General features: G+C 42.7%; 2 protein-coding genes across 7 annotated transcripts; both read left to right on the plus strand.

The window, feature by feature from the left end:
- Nucleotides 1-827: 827 nt before the first annotated feature.
- Nucleotides 828-8,541, plus strand: smpd2b (sphingomyelin phosphodiesterase 2b). Of its 6 annotated transcripts, none has more exons than XR_004609461.1 (12): nt 841-1,092; nt 2,380-2,494; nt 2,587-2,683; nt 2,895-2,971; nt 3,355-3,448; nt 4,595-4,684; nt 4,778-4,860; nt 5,099-5,231; nt 5,984-6,088; nt 6,201-6,384; nt 7,070-7,551; nt 8,068-8,541. XR_004609461.1 is itself a non-coding variant. In XM_034532079.1 (12 exons), the coding sequence occupies exons 3-12, from the start codon at nt 2,445-2,447 to the stop codon at nt 7,492-7,494; spliced, it is 1,338 nt and encodes a 445-aa protein (XP_034387970.1). In that variant the 5' UTR covers nt 841-1,092; nt 1,679-1,867; nt 2,380-2,444; the 3' UTR covers nt 7,495-8,541. The 6 variants fall into 6 exon arrangements, 5 of the variants coding, with proteins under 5 accessions (XP_034387969.1, XP_034387970.1, XP_034387971.1 ...); XM_034532079.1 differs by adding an exon at nt 1,679-1,867 and having other exon boundaries at nt 7,070-8,541; XM_034532080.1 differs by adding an exon at nt 1,679-1,867 and having other exon boundaries at nt 841-1,083; nt 7,070-8,541.
- A 103-nt stretch (nt 8,542-8,644) lies between these two features.
- On the plus strand, nt 8,645-18,476 carry pkp1b (plakophilin 1b). Its single transcript, XM_034532077.1, has 13 exons — nt 8,645-10,391; nt 10,903-10,961; nt 11,734-12,296; nt 12,427-12,568; nt 13,323-13,530; nt 13,913-14,081; nt 15,194-15,311; nt 15,880-16,056; nt 16,603-16,773; nt 16,866-17,019; nt 17,229-17,415; nt 17,588-17,672; nt 18,026-18,476. Exons 1-13 carry the CDS (start codon nt 10,202-10,204, stop codon nt 18,098-18,100), a joined length of 2,298 nt encoding a protein of 765 aa, XP_034387968.1. The 5' UTR covers nt 8,645-10,201; the 3' UTR covers nt 18,101-18,476.
- Nucleotides 18,477-18,845: the final 369 nt, after the last annotated feature.

Consider the following 18,845-nt stretch of genomic DNA (forward strand, 5'->3'; position numbering starts at 1 on the left):
AAATTTAAGATATTGTGCAGTGGGATAATTGCACCTGGCTTTGAATGTCATATTTCACAAGTTAGATACAATAACACTCCTCCTCTAGCAGGTTTCTCAATTCATCTTTTATACAGACATGTTTTCGCCATTATCAAGATTCATGTTTCCTTTTGATTCTGTTGTCTTTTGACTTTCAGTGTTTGCCATATGCCTCACTGAAAATAATGTGTGATTGTGCTGATATTGATAATTAATAATGAGATATCTAATGTATCATATTCTGAATGGTGTGGGCAGTTTTTTGTTTTGTTTTTTTTTGGTTTAAGGTGGTTTACTGTTGTCTTTGTTACCATTGTGCATTGCCATTTTATACTTCAAAGTAGAGGTTGGACTATGTAATCAAACAAATGTATCTAACAATAAAAGACGCATGGTGCCTTTGGGGCCATTTTTCCCCAGAAAACTTATTAAAAGTGTTTGTAAATTTGTTTTGTCCATGATGGGTCTTTTTTTGTGTGATATCTTTAGACCTATAGAAAATACATATTATGTTAATATTGGCTTCCACAATTACTAAAAGAACTTCACCTCCCAGAGGTAATTGCGGCTGCCGAACTCAAACCGGAAACTACTATCAAGTCGAGCCAAAATAAAACCGGATGTTTGATGAAAGCCTCCTAATTAAAATGTTGCCGACGAAATTATTGCTTATTTAAAATTGTATTTTAACTAAGATATTCACAGTTACATTTCACTTTATAAAAAAGTGCTCTATATACATTTACTCGGGGAGTCATGACGGTGAAATACGGACGCGACTCAAGTTCCGGTTTTACTTTGGAGGTACAAACACAACCGGAGGTCATTCACAAGTTCTTTTTTTATCCCAGCTGACTTTACGCTGGCAGGAAAAGCACACAACAATGGTAGTGGCCAAACTCCAATGAGTTAGTGTTGCGGGATGCTATACAACCGACGTCGTTAATAATTACCAAGGATTAGTTACAGTAATAATTAGCTGGCTAGCGCTTCGAAGCTAAACTAACATAACGGCACAGTAATCCGTCAAACGGTCCACTTGACTTCAGCTGACGTCAACAGGTTCGTGAGGTGAGTTGACTTAGCTAGCTAGTAAATAAATATACCATTTTGGTAACAAGTCAACAGCAGCTAACGTTAGGTTACACGTTACAGAGACTAACGTCAGTAAAACGGCTCCACAGCTAGAGTTGTTCAAGCAGTTAACGTCATCGACCCCGGTTACCTGTGGTGATTAACGGTTAATTATTACAGCTAAACGTCAACGTCACGTGATAACGAAGGCGACTGCGGTCTGAGCGGTTTCAGTAACGTATCAGCGAACAAAATACGTAATCCACGTGGTCTGCCAGCCAGCAGGGTGCTCTACATGTGCAGCATTTTGATGCTGATTTTAGCTGGACGAAGAGCTCTCGTGACAACATTAGACCACCTTTTAGTAGATGGTGTCAGAACGCGTGACCACATTTTGGGTTAAAGTTAAAGTCTGTGGCATTGACGTTAACATTTCATATAACTACGACATGTATTGTCTCTACACAGAGAGATGCTTTAGACAACTTTAGGTCCATGTTTAGCCTTATAAACGCAATTGTTTATTTTTGTGTTGTGGTTTTTGTTGTTGTATTAACAACCATTTCTTCATCTGACACTAAAGCCCCTTGGTTTTCACTGCACTGCTGCTCCTCGTGGTGCTCTCCAGGCAGCAGAGCCATGTCAGCACTGTGTTTTGGGGGCTGGTGTGTTGTGTCACTCCCACGAGGAAAGAGTGAATGCAATCGCCTCTTTACTTTGTCTCTTTGGAAATAAAAACTTGACCTCTCCCTGCTGCATGACACGGGGTCAGGTAACTCATTATTTAATAATCAGCTGTTCGGAATTTGTTGTATGCTATTCACAGTCTATTAATATCTAACAAAGCATTCCAGAGGAACACATGAGATTGGTTGACAGTTTTTTTGTGTTTTTTTCCCCCCGGTACAAATGTTGAAAATCTGCTGAAACAATTTAAGACCAAAAACTGGAACTATCGTCAGGCAGTAATCTGTTGCTTCCCATGCCAATTTGAACGTTTTATTTTGTATGTCTTTTACCACACGCATTTCTTATTGAAGCTTGTGACTGTGTGCTTTTTGAATTTCATAAAGTTTTGGAATTTAATTCACGTATGTATTTACCCTCGGTCTGCAAGTTCCAGTTGTCCAACTCTCAAATTGTGTTTCCGTGCTGAATAACTCCAATTCTATTACAATGCTTATGTGTATCTATTGGAACGTTTTTGTGCACTAATGTGTGTTGGATCAGGTAACAAAAAACAGACCGTATTAATAACAACAATCATTTCACGTGTCGCATTAGGAGCTGTCCCAGTCATCTCACCTGATCCGACACTCCATCATCTACTGATCCTCTGATCTGCCAGCATGGCTAACTCAGACTCTGTCAATGTCCGGGTCCTCTCTCTGAACTGCTGGTCAGTCGTCGCGGTTTGTAGTGATTCTAAATGCACCGTTTTTTTTTTTTGCTTCACCTATGTAAAAACTCTGTTTTTGTTTACTTCTTCAGGGGGATCCGCTACGTGAGCAAACACACTCTTCAGCGCTATGCCATGATTGGAGATATGCTGTGCAAGGAAGAGCATGATGTTGTCTTACTGCAAGAGGTTGGTGGATGCCGTCTTTCAGAGATATTAAGTTGCAGTCGACTGATTTTTTTCAGCTCATGCACTCCGTTAGTTTATTTATTTTTTGTAATGAAGACCAACCTCATAAGTCTTAAAACTTCTTGTAAACTCGTATGAACAATATTAATTATGCATAAATGACTGGTATTCTACTTTTCAAGTGACATATCTATTCTTTTTTTTTTTCCAGGTGTGGAGTGAGAAGGACTATCTCTCCTTGAAAAAGAAACTTGCCTGTAGTCATCCTCACTCTCATCACTTCAAAAGGTAATTTTGTTGTTGTCTCGTTTCAATCCAAGATTAAGGTTCATGATTCACACTTCATATTTTGAAAAAGCTCCTAAAAAAGTACTATAAGTGAAGCCTAGGCAGTCCCTAAAGGATTAACTTTTGTGCCTTGATTATTTCTTGGCCTCCATTACTAAAGCACAAGACTGAGATTAAGGAAAGGCCCTAACTTTCTAATCCTCTCACAAAAAATGTAATCTCTATCAGATACATTCTCACGTTGACATCAGATAATACATACTTAGTTAAGAATAATGTAGATCTGAATGGAAACCAGGGATGGGTCTTGTTTCTTTAGACAATAACCACGTACTACTGAAGCTTGACTACTTCTTTTCATGTCCTGTTTCTCTTTTTGTCAGTGGAGTCATCGGCAGTGGACTGGCCATTTTCTCCAAACACAGAATCCATGAGACGTTTCTATACCGCTACTCACTGAATGGTTATCCCTACATGGTGAGTCGAGAGAGCCCGAGACACAGACGGTTGTGTTTTGTAATGTACATCACAAATATGACATGATGATAGAGAACAATGATGAACAAAAATGGTTAAAAAGCCACTATTACACAACATGGTTACAAAGTGCTTCATAAAAGACATAAAAACAAGAGCTGCACCGTGCAATAACATATAAGCGACATAAAAATAAAGAACAATTGAACAAAGGCAGTAAATGCACAGAATATAAACTATTTCAGACAAAAAGTGTATTTTGAGTGCATAGACCTCTGCAAAGGCCAATGACATGCAAATATGCAAGCGCAACCACTCTATACGTAAATATTTCCAAAACTATTAACATGTCAAAATATGGTTATGGCTATAGCGGAAGTGTCGTAATCACAACTGTGCATTTATTATGCACTTCTCAATTTAGAAATATCACAAACACATTTGTAAAAACCAGAAAACACCTCATCATGTGCACATGTCCATACATGAAATGCTAATGCTTATCAAAAACAGTTGCTACGAAAAAATGTAGGTGAATTAATTACTTGAATATGCATATTATGAACAAAAACACATCACACAAACCGCTATGATTTAGTAACTTACTATTTACACTCGTAGAAAAATAATTGTTTCTCTTCAAATGCGATGGGTTGTCCCTCGGCCTGTGCGACACCCTTCCACCAAGTTGTGCACAAGGGAGAAGTTTGCCCTCAGGGCTTTCTGCCAGGAAACTGCTTCTAGTTTAGGCGCCACTCGTTTAGGTTGAGGAAAGGATCATGTTTGAGGATGTAATAAACTCTGTCTTGCAGAAAGCCCTGAAGGCACACTTTTCCATTCAGCAAATTAGGTCGGTAGTTTTTCAATAATTTAGCTTGGAAACTGAAAACATAACCTCCCGGGCGGAGATAAGAAATGTAGATCTAAGATAAATTGCTAGTTTGTCTCTAAGAGAGACCAATTGGGGAATCCCAGGCTGCATTTGGACTTAGTCTTGTCGTACAGGTGATTATTATGACTGAAGACCACTCTTAATTAAACATACAGGCCACCAATATGGATCGTCATCCCCGTCCGAGTGGATATGGGATTTTCTTTTGGTGTCGTCAACCTCTCATAACGTATCGTGTTTTTCCCAATACTCAGGCTCAACATGGCGACTGGTTTGGAGGTAAAGCTGTTGGGATGGCGGTCTTAAAATTCGGCAGCCTGACTGCAAACGTCTACGTGACTCATGTGAGGTTTTCCCAGCATCGGTTCTCAGCCCTGCCTATGTATCATAATACAGTTATTGATACATGCTCTGCCGGCTCTGTGTATTGATTTCAGCTGCATGCAGAGTACTGCAGAGACAAGGACTCCTACCTACCTCACCGCGTGGTTCAGGCCTGGGAGCTGCAGCAGTTCGTTCGGTAGTGTGTCTTTGTCTGTTGATTCTGCACAAAGAGTTTGGACCTCTGTTTGTTCACTCTGGAGTATATTTTGCATATTTTTCTCAGGTGAACTTCCCCCTGTTGCTATTTGAAGTTACTGAAGTGCTTATTAAAACAACACTACAGTGCCTGCCAGTATTCCTAAGAAGTACGTACTTTTAAAGTTAAGTTTCATCTCGTTTGTGTCCTTTTTGTATTACTGTATGTTTTTTTTCAGCCACACCTCTGTTGGAGCAGACGTGGTGATTCTAGGTGGCGACCTCAACATGCACCCTCAGGACCTCGGCAACAGACTACTGATGTCTTACACTGGACTCCGAGACTCTTATTTAGAGTCTGCTAAATTTGACGTAGGTAGTAACACTAGGGCTGCACAATTAAACACCATTTTTATCATAATCACTTTTTTTTTGTATTGTCATGCTGCAGAGATATCCTGACCCACACATTATATTCTACAGATTTAAGAAAACTTTTTCTGTTGTCCTCGTACAAGCAGTCAATCCCTCCTAATATTACAAATTACGGTATAAGGCAGTTGCAATGTCAGTAAATATAATTGCAATTACATATTACTTTCAAATTAGTTCAACCCTATTATTTACAACAATGGGTTGTTTTCTCTGATAAAATAGTTTACTTTAGTATCAATTAATGGAAAATTAAGATTCTAATTTTTGTATGTGGATCTTATTTTGTAATTGTGTACATCATTTGATTGGTTTTGATAGCATTTTACTTTGGAAGTAACAACAGTTGTAGACAGCTCTAAAACAGCACGGATGGCTAACAAGTCACTAAATTAGACTTCTCTACAATATGTGTGTGTATGTAAAAGTCAGGTGACCATAATATCATCCAAACACAAACATTTCTTGGTCAGAAAGTAGTTCTGCAACATTGTAACGCTGAATTGAGAAGTGTCATTGTGGCCGCATGTCTCAAGCATTCTGACAAGTTAGGTGTCATCATAACTGACAGAATTATAGGTCAAGTCTCTGAAAACAGGAGTCGGGTTGTAAAGCTTTCTTTTACTTTCTTTAACTGGTTGTTTCTTTTAACGTTTTTCAGAAATATATATTTTTTTAATACTATTTTCCAGGGATGTGAGAATGGTATGACTCTCATAGCTGACAACCCTTTTATCGATAAAAAGGAGCTCGCTCCCTTTGAGAAAGGAATTCGAATCGACTACATCCTGTTCAAGGTGGGTTGAAATTTGTATCCAAATGCCATAATCAAGATTTTTGGAGTCGTTAGATTTAATTTGTTCTGTGCTTTGACCCTCAACGCATTAACCTTTTTCTTTAAATTCCCAGGGATCTTCCAAAACGGACGTTTATTGTGATTTCATGTCGACCACCAAAGGCGCCGTCCACGACCATCCGTTCCCGTACTCGGACCACGAGGCTCTGACTTCTGTGTTGAGACTTGAGACCCAAACTCCAACTGAGACCGAGTGTGACGGGCAAAGAGCATCAAAGGAGCAGGACTCTGCTGCAGGTGTGTTAGCTCCGCCATGCTAGCTGAGTGTCGGTCAACCACTTTTGGTAACCTCAGCGGTTATTTAGTGGACTGCTGTGACATTCATGGTTCCCCTCAGGAGGAATTTTAATAACCGCTAATACCAACATCATGTTAACACCAACATATGTGTCGTCATTATGGGAACCAATACGACGACGGGGGAACAAGTAAAGTGAAAAGTGAGGTTATGAGGAGAGCAAGATCCCGTAAAAAGCAAATCAGATGGTCCTTTAATGTCAGTTACAGGTACCGGTATAGTCCTGCAGAATGTACATGTCTGGTACAGGCAACCAGCCATATGACTGACACGTTCTAATGACTTATTCTTAATGCTTGTCATAAATGCCACGCTGGATTCCATGCGAAATTCCTGCTGCAGTGAAATGAGAGGTTGTTCTAACCTTGGAAACAATACCACCTTTGTCCACAGGGACCGCCAAAGTCAACACAAAATGAACGTTCCTTGTGTTGGATTTAAAACACAAATTGCCGTCCTGAACCACGAGTTTAATTAACATGAAGCACATTGAATATTAATGCTTTATTGTAATCGAATGGAGCCTAAACGCAGCCTCACGGAGCTGCTAACATGGCTGGAGACTCCATTTTATGTGCTACGTCACTGTTGAACTTCTGTTTTTCTCCCTTTTCATGTCTTCAGGCAAGGTGGCTGAGTTGGTGGACATTGTGACCGAGGCGCGTACTGAAGTCAAAGTGGGCTTGCACTGCGCTGAGAGGATGCGCTACACGGCGTCACGTACCGGAGTGATGGGGCTGGCTCTGCTGTTTCTGGAGCTGGCCATCGCCGCTGTGCCCTGGTTGGCCCTGGGAGCAGAGCAACCTTTCCCTCGTACCTCCTTCTACCTGCTGGCTGCGCTGTGCTTCGCCATCCTGATCACCACCGCTCTGCTGTACGTCTTCTACACCATGGAGCTGAAATCTCTTCAGGGGGCTGAAGACCAGATGAGGCTGGCTGTAGGAAGTCTGCAAGAGAAGCTCCGGGGTTTCCCGCTGGCTCAGCCCCACAACGCCCATCTGAGACCCCCAGTGGGTCCCGAGCCCGGCGTCTTTAACCCCGAGGAGTAGAACGGGAGCAGACCGGCTCAACTGAAAGAAGCACCTTGATGTGAGCTTCACATCAAGGTACTTGAGGAGGTTTTATCCTGTGAATGTGTTGTATGCTCTTGAGATTTAGATTTTCACTGCTGAATGAGTTTCCAAAGAACGTTTCTGAAAGTAGTGCAGGACACACGCTTTGATCTTCTTTTTTTGTACTTTTTATATACTCGTCTTCAGCCTGTTATGCCCGTAGATTACCCTCAATGCACCGCTCCCTGTTGCATAGCATAACACGTCTGTGCTACTGCTGTTCCTAAAGGTCGTCAAGGGGACCGTCTGGGTTTCTTAAGCCTCTAGTCAGACCTGCATTCCACCCTCCGGTAGTTTCAGCGGGACCAGTTGTTTCTGTTTCTTTTTATTTTCATGCTTCCCTTTCGTGATTCGGACAGAATTGTCGTGGGTCCAGACTGTTTGCAGATTTTACCTTTTCAACCTTTTTATAGACGCCCTGTGGTCTCCACAGAACTGAAGAAACAGACACTCCGAATGTTGAAGATTTACTTCTTTTTTTTGACAGTAACATTTTTTTTTTCTCTGCAGGATTGTGGAGAGCTTCCAGTGGCACTTAAAAAACATGATCCTATGCACCAGTTCAAACTTACCATTGTCGTATTGAAGGGAAAAGGGGATGAACTTTATCGGCATGTCTCGTTCACTTGTCCTGCACTACGAAGTGTCTTTATGTATCATCATGTTATCACATGATGATTTCTGTGCAGTAGAAAATGTGCAGTGCACTCCGTCGACTAACCCGATAAAACACATCTTTTCATGTAGGATAGGCAATTACTTAATGATTTTAAAAAGGCTGTAAAACAGTATTATGACTCACCAGAAGCCTAACAATGACTGATCATTTTTAAACCTTATTATTTCACCTCGATGTTTGAAAGGCACTCGTTAGTTCTTAATTTAGTAACTGATGTAGAATTTAAAAAAACACTTGATGTTCATTCCAACTGAAAATTGTGATGGGCATGATTATGAAAGCAATAATAAAGACTTTATACTCTCGCTGCCTGACTGCTGTCGCTCTGGAGACGTGTGCGTGTGTGTGCGTTAACACACTAGAGAGCAATGTAACGTGTGTGGGTGTGTGTCAGGTGAACTTCCCACACAGGGACTCAACTGGCTTTTCAACAGTAATTACAGGATGAAGATGGCAAAGCTTTGGACAGCGTTTGCCAGATCACACAGGTACGCCCTCAGTACAAGAGCACCCAAGGGTGTGGCACATATCTCTTTTTCTTTTTCCCATGCAGGTGAAAATTTAAAACAGAATGTCAAACAGTCAGAGGTCCAGAGGCATTTCAGACTGCAAGACACAGTCCCTAAACACAATGAATACATATGCCGTATGCAAATTATGCCACACTAGACCTAATGCAAATAAGCTTTGGTCTTGTTTTTTTTGCACAAAACAAAATCAGTCGTGTTTTTACAAGAGATTGATGTATTGTTATTTGAAAGGCGGGCATAATGAAGTTGTGTCGCAATCAGAATAGAAATGTACACAACCCTGGCCTTTAAAATGTCAGTAAGTATATCATGTTTGTTTTACTGCAGAATGCATTTTCAACAAAAGCCTTTTTCTTTTCTTTTTTTTTTTTTTGCATGATATTTGAAATCGTAGTCCGAGAAGGTCTAAGGGAACTCATCCATAACCCAAGTATTTTACTTTCATATTATCCTATTACATTCCATTACCCAGCTTTTGCATTTTTGCAAAATACATACATGAAACTAAAAGTTATGCATTCAAAAAGTTACAGTTGAAGGACTATCAGTAAAATATACATCAAAAGTGGTATTAGTAGTGCAAACTTGCATATAAAGTATATTATAGAGGGTGGAAAGTAGCTTAGTACATGTACTGAATCAATGTACTTCAGTAAAATGTATAAATAAAATACTCTTTACTTGTACTGCTCTATATTTAGGTGGACATTATGTTTTACTGCACCACTGTGCATATTGCTTTCACAGATGTAGTCACTTTTCACCTTTTCTTTTTACATTTACATACAATTACCGTCTTTGTATTTTAATTTTATTTTTAAATAACTTAAATTACACAAAAGCAAAATCCTAGAAATGAATTTCCATTTGTTCAGCACAACTGTCTTTCTCTTCCCTGCTGCATTCATCATCACAGATGTGTCTCTGGGTTGGGAACCACTGGACTAAATGACCTCGAATATAAAGGGAAGCAACCAGCCACGTCAGCAAAAATACTACATAATCATCGATTTATCTGCTTTAAACCTCTAGTTATGCAGAATTACTGATAATACTTATGCACTATTAAATGAGTATAGCATTATGACTGCACTTGTTGCATCGTTCTTCTTTCTCCTAGATAGAAACACTCAAAAGTACATTTCACTTTTGCCTGGTGACTTTATCAATTTATTGCGTATTGCTACTGTTTGCTCATGGAGAATGGGTCACGTGTTTGCCAAAACCAGCGAGAGAAAGTTGAGTTAAAGAGTCGTGTGTTGTGTTTGAATGGGGCGCGGTCAAATGGCGCAGGGCAGGGTAGGGCAAGGTGCGCGCTCCCTCCCTTCCTTCCTCCCTCCCTTCCTTCCTTCCTTCCTTCCTTCCTCTCTGGCAACTCAGCTGCGCAGCGGACGAGCTTCACGCGCCCCCGGACGGTAAAGAGAGAGAGAGAGAGATGAGTCTGGAACCCATGAAATCGGCCCTCTCCATCGGCAACGTGGACCACACGTCGCTGGCGCTGCCGTCCGTCCACCAGTGCCGCTCGGGCCAGCAGCGCGTCCTGGAGCAAGTGCAGACGATCCGGAGGATCAGGTCGAGGACGTCCAGCAGCAGCAGGACCGGATTCACTTCTCTGTCTCCGACATGTAAGAGTGGTCTCCTCCCACTTCTTCTATAAAGAAATAATCTGCCTGCCTAGTTTTACCTGTTTTTACCTTTAGCTTTATCTGTTTGATTATTTATCTATTTTTCGAATTTGTTTTAATTTTATTTCACCCCCTTTGGCAATTTAGGAGAAGGCTTTGAAAGAAATCTTTTAGACCTTTTGGGAAATGTAATTCACAGGAAGTGTAATTTAATAATAAAACATGAACAGTAATAACAAAATGTTATAATTTACCCATTTTAGGGACCCTCTTTTTGGTTTGTGGTCAAATGTTTATGGTGGCGAGGGGTCGTCTAAAATCCTATTATGTTATGGCCCTGGCTTGTATATGTGTATAAATCACATTAAGTGACCTAAAGATATGAATTTATTAAAGAAAAAGAAAGAAAAAAACAGAAGACTCTTGAAACCTGAGACCAGTCTGTATCTGACATTTGGAAAGAAACAACAGTCATTTAGTTAACTTAATTTCCTTCCTCATGTCTCCTCAGCTCCTTTGTATGACACATCTAATGGAGGCCTCTTCTTCGGGAATGGCTTTTCTCAAGCTGTAAGTTCTGTAGCTTGTCTATATTTTGTTGTTTTACTTTGTTTATGGTCGTAGAGGTATGCTGAGGCAGAGCCGTAGCTACCTATGAGGGTTTTTATTATTTCATGTAACAAGACACACACTAAACAGTGTTTTGTAAGGGATCTTAGTTTGGACTTATTTTAGTTGCCAAATATTTTCAAAATTAATTGATTGTTTTAGGCTGTAAAGTGTCAGAAAATTGTGAAAACATGCCCATGATAGTCACCAAGATGGTGTCTTCAAATTGCTTGTTTTGTCCAAAATTGTCCATAAATATTTAATTTACTGTCCTGAAGGACAAAAAAAAGTAGCAAATATAATCCCATTTGATAAACTTGTATTTGGCATTTGTGCTTAAAAAAGGCTTACAACTATTATTTAAATAGTTGTGCATATATATTTTGCTAATCAATCAATTAATCAAATTAATAATTCTTTCAACTTTAAAATTAATTAATTCAACCTGAAAAAGTTTACAATTGTTTCTGAAATCCTGCCCTGGTCTGTGTGAATTACAACTTGTAACTTCCAATGAGTGAAATCTTACCACTATGTGATGCATCGGTTATGATGATAAGAAACAGGCTCAAAGATTTATTGTCCTCAGAAGACTTTTCTCCCATTTCTTCCTAAAAAAAAACCAAACTGTTTCCAGATCCATCCAGCACCACAAATATTTAGTTGAAATCATCCGTCCCCGGAGACGAGATTCTCTTTCCATTGCAAACACATGTGCTCTCCGGCTCTGCAGCTCATCCAAGAGAAGAACGTCAACTGGCAATCAGTCCACAACATGAAGGGATCCAGCGTGAAGAGGAGCACAGCGTCCGCCTATCAGAGCAAGAGTGGTTACGCCCCTCTCGGCTCCATGGCGGCCGGTCAACCCAACTCCGGCCGCAGCGAGCCTGATTTGTTCTGGCAGCGCTCCCCGACGCTGCGCTCGGTTCCCCCGCCGAGGCTGCTTTCCAACAGGGGCACCTACCAGACGGCGAGGGCCACCAATCGGTTTGTGACGATCGCCAGCGCCCAGCCTCAGCATCAACCTCAACATCAGCCTCAACATCAGCCTCAGCAGCAGCCTCAGCATCAGCCTCAGCAGCAGCCTCAGCATCAGCCTCAGCAGCAGCCTCAGCATCAGCCTCAGCAGCAGCCTCAGCAGCAGCCTCAGCATCAGCCTCATCAGCAGCCGGCGTACGTGAACGGCACCGGGCAGACCACATCACACAGCCAGTTCATGTCTCAAGTTAACTTGACCAAAACACTGCCCAGGTCTCCCGTCACAGAGAGTGTCCCGAAGGGGAAAGAAGATTCTGGGTCAGTCGGACACTTTTATTCTCTCATTTCCAAATGAAAACATATTTGTGCATCCTCTGTGTGTTTCTAAAATAGCATTTACATATATATATATATATATATATATTGTTGTTGTTGTTTCTTCTTCCAGGTCAAACGACAACAGTGGAGATGCTGATATCACGATGAAGGAGGCCGTTGAGTATCTTTCCAACGGGGATGAGACGTATCAGCACTGCGGCGCGTCCTACATACAGCACAACACTTTCATCGACGACAAGGCGAAAGAGGAGGTAAGGACCCTCGTCGTCTTCATTCCACGTGGACACGCTGCTTACGATTTCAGTGTGGAGATCTCGACAAATGGCACACATGTACCGTTCCTGCCACAAAAATGAACATTCAGTCGTTGCCCACTGACCCAGGGTCAGCCAGAACCCCCGCTGAAGATTTAGCTGTCCCTTCATGAAGCTCTGATACCTGTGAGCCCCTCGTGCATGGATCTGTAATTTGAATCCTGCATAGGAATGTCTCTTAAACAAGTAATTACAGGATGGAAACACACATTGACGGTCTACCGCTGACCCTGAATATTAACAGAAAACATTAGAAAATCTTAATGGGACGTTAACCCCCAAAATCCCAAAAATACACATCTTTCCTCTTACCGGTCGTGCCTTTTTGTTGGCATAAATATCTCCCAAACAAGGCAACTTGCACCAAAACAGTCTAGAGTGATACATATCGCTTCAGGTAAGAGGACAAATGTCCCTTTAAGGATTATTATATCTTTAATATTTTTGGGGGGGTCCCTGGGGGTCTCCGTCTGCCCTCTGGCTTTCCCCCCGTTTGTGTCGCAGCCTTGCTGCTGACGTGAAGTATCATTTATTTAACTCTCTTGTAATCCATTTTAGCAAATGAAGCCTTCATGTTGAACAAGTCCCTATCATTTGGACATTTGGTCGATTATGACTGCCCTAAACCCCCCCCCCCCCCCCCCCCCCCCCCCCCCCCCGCCCCCCTCCCTGGCGCCCTCTCGTCTCGCAGGTGTTGAAGCTCAACGGGGTCCATCTTTTGGTGGGCCTGCTGCGCAGCTCCAGTCCACGCGTGAGCCAGACGGCCTCGGCCGCCCTCCGTAACCTGTCCTTTAAAAGCAACAACAACAAGGAGGAGATGCAGCGCTCGGGTGGCATCACGGAGGCTGCGGCTCTGCTCCGAGACACGGACTCTGTGGAGACACAGAAACAGCTGACGGGTACAAGTTAGACGCAACCATACGCGCACACACCTATGTAAAAAGAAAAGTCCGACGGAGAGCATAATCCTGTTTAAATCCTCCTGTCAATCACTGAGCTGTTGAAGCACGTTGTTAAAATCCCCCATCACTGCAGGTCTAACAATTAACCTGAATGTTGTTTTAGGTGGAAATGTGTTAAATGATTAATTATACTAGGATTTGAATCTGAACGTCGGTTACCGGGCCAACACTCGGGTAATAAAATCATTGTAATGGTCACACGCCTTTTTTTAAATCTATAAAAATCGACATGACGATAACGTTTTTCTATATTTTCCCCCGCGGGCTGGAGAATGAATTTGTGATTGACAGCGGAGGTTTTTCTATTTTACCTTCCTAGGTCTCCTTTGGAATTTGTCCTCGGTAGACACCCTGAAGCCGGACCTGCTCAAGAGCGCTCTGCCCGTCTTGATGGAGCGTGCGATCCTGCCGTACACAACCGGACCCGACCGGACCGCCGGCAACACCCGGGACCCCGAGGTCTTCTTTAATGCCACCGGATGTCTCAGGCAAGCCAAAGACCCGGCCCCCGTGTGTTTGCTTCAGCTGTCATCAGGCGCATTAATACATTGATTTATACGTGTCGTCTGTAGATTTCAAACGTGTAAAACACGCTTTTGGGACGCGATCAAATATTTGTTTTAAGATTAAGGCAAAGTCAGCAGAAAAGTGGTTTGTCTCCAATAGCAGGACAGGCCTGAGTTACTCGTATTGGATGTGAATGTAGACAAATGAGACTGCAACACTCACCGATACTGCAAACTACTCGCTCTCTATTATCAGTAGTTTTACTGCTACTCGGTCGCACGCTCTCAACACACTTTTTTTCAAAGGGTGGGGTCAGCGGGAGGTTCAAGGGCCGATTTTTCTATGGATAAATATAGATGAATAGTACACAGTAGAAGGTTGTTATTAAGTCACCTCTGTGAGAAACACATGTCATATTTATCCCGGTACACTGGGATGAATAGCAGTTTATTTAAAAACACCAGCCCTGGCTTCAGAGATGTTGACTGAACTTTGAGGTCATTTACGAAGATGTAGTGTGTGACTTCAGAGTTCAACTGTACTGAGATTGTGTGCCTCGCATTCCACTGATCTTCACATCGGATATTATTTATTTCCTCGCATTACAAAACCTCCTTCCTACATGCCTTCTATGTCTTTCCAAAACCTTACAGACCTGTCTGCACCTTTTTTTTTTAAATTATTTTTAAATCAGCTTTTAGTTGATGCTTTAAAAAAAGAAAAAGAAGAAAAAAGGAGCCGCAGGAGTGTCGGGCTGCAGAGTCTGAAGGCGTTTTATTACTTTTGAATTTACCACCGCCATCAAACCGCAGATACAGCTGATATCAGCATGTTAGTGTACCACATGGCTCGTGTGTAAAACATTGACTGACTCACGATATTATCCTGGGAAAGCTGTCGTTGTTTGACTTGACCTGAGTGGGCGAGATTGCGCTTGTGTAACTTTAAGGCGAAACTGTACTCCTGCTACACTTGCACGACGCCGACTGTCGTGGCAGTGATGAAAGCACACAATGTATGGTCTTTGCCAAGAATACCTCTTTCCACGGATGAAAAACGCATCGTTTGACTCGTGATATTTCGTTCCAAACAGAAACCTGAGCAGCACGAAGCAAAGCAACAGGCAGGCGCTCAGAAGATGTCGAGGTTTGATCGACTCTTTGGTCAGTTACGTTCAAAACTGCCTGGAGGCCGGAACACCAGACGATAAGGTAAGACGGAGAGAGATTAATCTGCTTTTTCATGCTGCACTCTGTCTGTCTGCATCTCTTTTCACGTGTCACACCTTCAAGTGGAACGTAAAAAACAAAACAATGAATGCTCTGTGTATTAGTAATTTGCATGGAGCAGTTTTACTGCGACAGAAGGCATAAAGTTCTCAACAAATGGCCTCCCAAATTATGCGGCCTTCATACAGACAGTTTACAGACTCATTTGAACAGGAGAGGCAGGTGGGTGACGCTCGATATGGTACAGTATTGTGGATTTTTAAAAATGCCGTGATAACGGGGTCACCAGAGAGCAGGATAACTGTTCAATTATTCAATGCAACAATATTTCTAAAAAAACGTTTTTACTTTAGTCTTTAAATGATCTGTTTGCCTCATTTGTTTAATTTTCCTGTGGCAAAAATGGGATATTGGAAATGTGTCTGTCACATTTTCCATCTCGTCATCAATTATTCATGTTTTATTATTACGTATTACTATAGAGCAATTAGGTGCTGACCATCTCTGTGTCATAAACGTGCACCCTATATGCTGTGTGTTGTTGAAACAGTCCGTGGAGAACTGCATGTGCATCCTGCACAACCTGACGTTCCAGCTGGAGGACGAGGTTCCGGTTCTGTTTAGCCGGATCACGCTGTTGGCGAAGGCCGCCAACACGGGCCCCGGCCAGGGCGACGGCGGCCCCATCGGCTGCTTCAGCCCCCAGAGCAAATCGTTGGTGCACGAGGTGAGACGAGGGAGGTGCACGGCGGAGACAAACCTGCATACCGAAAGGATCATTTGAAACACTTCCTACAAGCGTTCAGTTTGTCTAGACATAATCTGCCGGTGTGTGTTGTCTGCTAGTCATTCCGGTCGTTACTTAGTTTTTGAAAGGCCTGGAGTGACAGTGTGAGACTTAGTGCTCTGATACCTTTTAGCTTTGTGTTGAAACATCTTCGGCTGCATGTGTGCATTCCCATGACACACGCTGTCATTCTTTATGTTTCCAGTATTATTTTAATTTGATTTCACCACCATATCAACGGCACGCAAATGGAAATGAGAAAAGCTGTTCATCCACTCCCAGCTGACACACCTCCCTTGGCGTTGGCATTACTCCCAGAGCCGTTCCCCCCCCCCCCCCCCCCCCCCACACACACACACACACACGCACACACACACACACACACACACACACAGTCCTGCATGCACACATGACACATTATAAATCAGAGCAGCCATGTCTCGCCTGTGAAATCCTGCGTTTCTGCCCTCCTCCTCTCTCGTCCAGCAAAACTTTGACTTCCCGGTCGTCGAGGACCCGCAGCCCAGTGGGGCCGGTTTGCTGATCCACTCCACGACGATGCAGAGCTACCTGTCTCTGCTTGAGACGAGCCAGCGAGAAGAAACACAGGAGGCCTGCTGCGGAGCCCTGCAGAACCTCACCGCCCATGACAGCATTGTAAGAAGAACTACGCTGTGCTGTTAGTTTCACACTGACCAGGATTAGGATAACCATTCATTTCTCATTGTCAAAACATTGCGTTTTCACAGGTCTCCAGCGTCATGAGCCAGACGATTGTGCAGAAACTGAACGGCCTGCAAGTCATCAGTCCCCTTTTAAAATCAAAGAAAGTCAACATGCAGAGGAACGCAGTGGGTTTGGTAGGAAACCTGGCCAAAAACCCCAACTTGCACAACACCATAGGTAAAAGACAACCAAAAGCGCGCCACCCGCTTGTTTCCAACATGAATATGATGAAGCTATATAGATCTATTTAGAATCGACAGTGCTTTTTTCATTCATTGGCTGATGTCCGATTTGAGTCGGGACCTTGAAAGTCATTAATTACCGTGATGAATAATAATAATAATAATAACACACCTGTGGGGTTTTTGTTTGCCTTGATACTGAAGCTCGTAAAGCGCTCCCCGAGCTGCTGGGCATCCTCAGCGCAGGCACCAAAGAGGGAAATGAGTCTGATGACACGCTGGCCATGGCCTGCCAGACTTCCAATAGCCTGCTTATGAAGGAACCTGAGATGGCCAAGCCCCTGTTAAACAACAACCTGATTAACTCACTGAAAGATCTCAGCCAGAACGGGTAAGATCGCATGTAAGAAAGAGAGAGAATGTGTAATCTTCAGCCTCGAAACCATTATTCAAGATACGGGGATTACACACGACTCACTGGGATTACATTTTGAATGCATGTTTTGATTTCCGCCCAGTCCAAATCGGATCTTTTAACAAATTGTTTCCCCCTCTTTTTACAGATATCTCCCCAAATCCAGCAAAGCTGCAGCCCTGCTCCTCTTCAACATGTGGTCCGAAAAAGATGTACAAAGCGTCCTGAAAAAGGTGCGTTTGAAGCCCGTCAGGGTTTGGGTGTGTCCGCTCCGTTTCACACCTTTTTTTTTTTTTAAACTCAACACGCCGTGTTCACGCCTCTGGCAGGTATTTGTGAGAAACAGAGGGAGAAACGTTGATTTAGGCAAGCGTTCTCATGGAATGCCCAGTGAGTGAGACGGCCGAGGATTCCGACAGGCGTACGACCTTCGCTGGATGCACCGCGACTCCCTTTTCAACTTTCCGACTCAAAAGCACGTTCTCGAGAAATGAGCCGCGGTGCAGTTTGGTTCCCGGGCGTTTGTACACTTACTGTAAGTACCGAGGTGGAGCACTAATTTTCCTTTTCACCATTTGTCCTGCAGCAAGGGATGAATAAGTCCTCGTTTGTGAATGACATCACCACGGCGGCGCACAGGTCGGTGCAAGTTGTGGATTAACGGCAGTTTACACGAATGGATGAAAGTCCCCTTTTCACAACAGAGAAACTCGCCCAAAGGTCCGCTGCACATCCACTCCGGAGAGCGACTAGACCGTCCATGTTTGAGTTTTAGAGTTTTAACTGCTTTCAAGTTTCTTTTATTGTACAGTCTGTGCCTGCAATCTGGGACCGAGCGCTTTCTTTATTAGGTATTAACATATGGGTTATGATTTTATTGTCTGTTCATGTCTGATTTTTTGGTATTTTTTTGTTACGTTTGCAATAAAAACAGTGACCTTTTCTTTTCTTTTTTTTCGTGCGTAGTGTATATGATCTTGCAATATTTGTCATGTGCCCAAAAAGTGTCATTTATGAATAAAGCTGTCAGAGCTCCACTCCTCGAGTTGTAACTGTGTTGCTTACTCCGTGAATATGAATTAATTGCCCTTCATTCGTCAGAGGCCCTTATTAGCGCAGGGTGAAGAGTTTAACGAGTCCGCCCCTCTGGGCTTCTGGGCAGATTAACAATACATCTTTTAAATTCTGTTTACTGCACCCATATCATTTATTTTATGAGGTTTATGAACACGCTCTGAGAGCCAGACACTGCAGCTGTTGTTGCCGTGGTTGCATTGTGTGTGCCTCAACAGTTCAAACCATGTCAAACCCAACGGCCAGTAGGGAATCCTCTGGTCACTTTAACTCATTTTACACTGAGCGATGTGTGTGCTCATACTGGTTATTGGTTATAAAATGAGTACACA

Source organism: Cyclopterus lumpus, chromosome 5, assembly GCF_009769545.1.
Source record: "Cyclopterus lumpus isolate fCycLum1 chromosome 5, fCycLum1.pri, whole genome shotgun sequence".
NCBI lineage: Eukaryota > Metazoa > Chordata > Actinopteri > Perciformes > Cyclopteridae > Cyclopterus > Cyclopterus lumpus.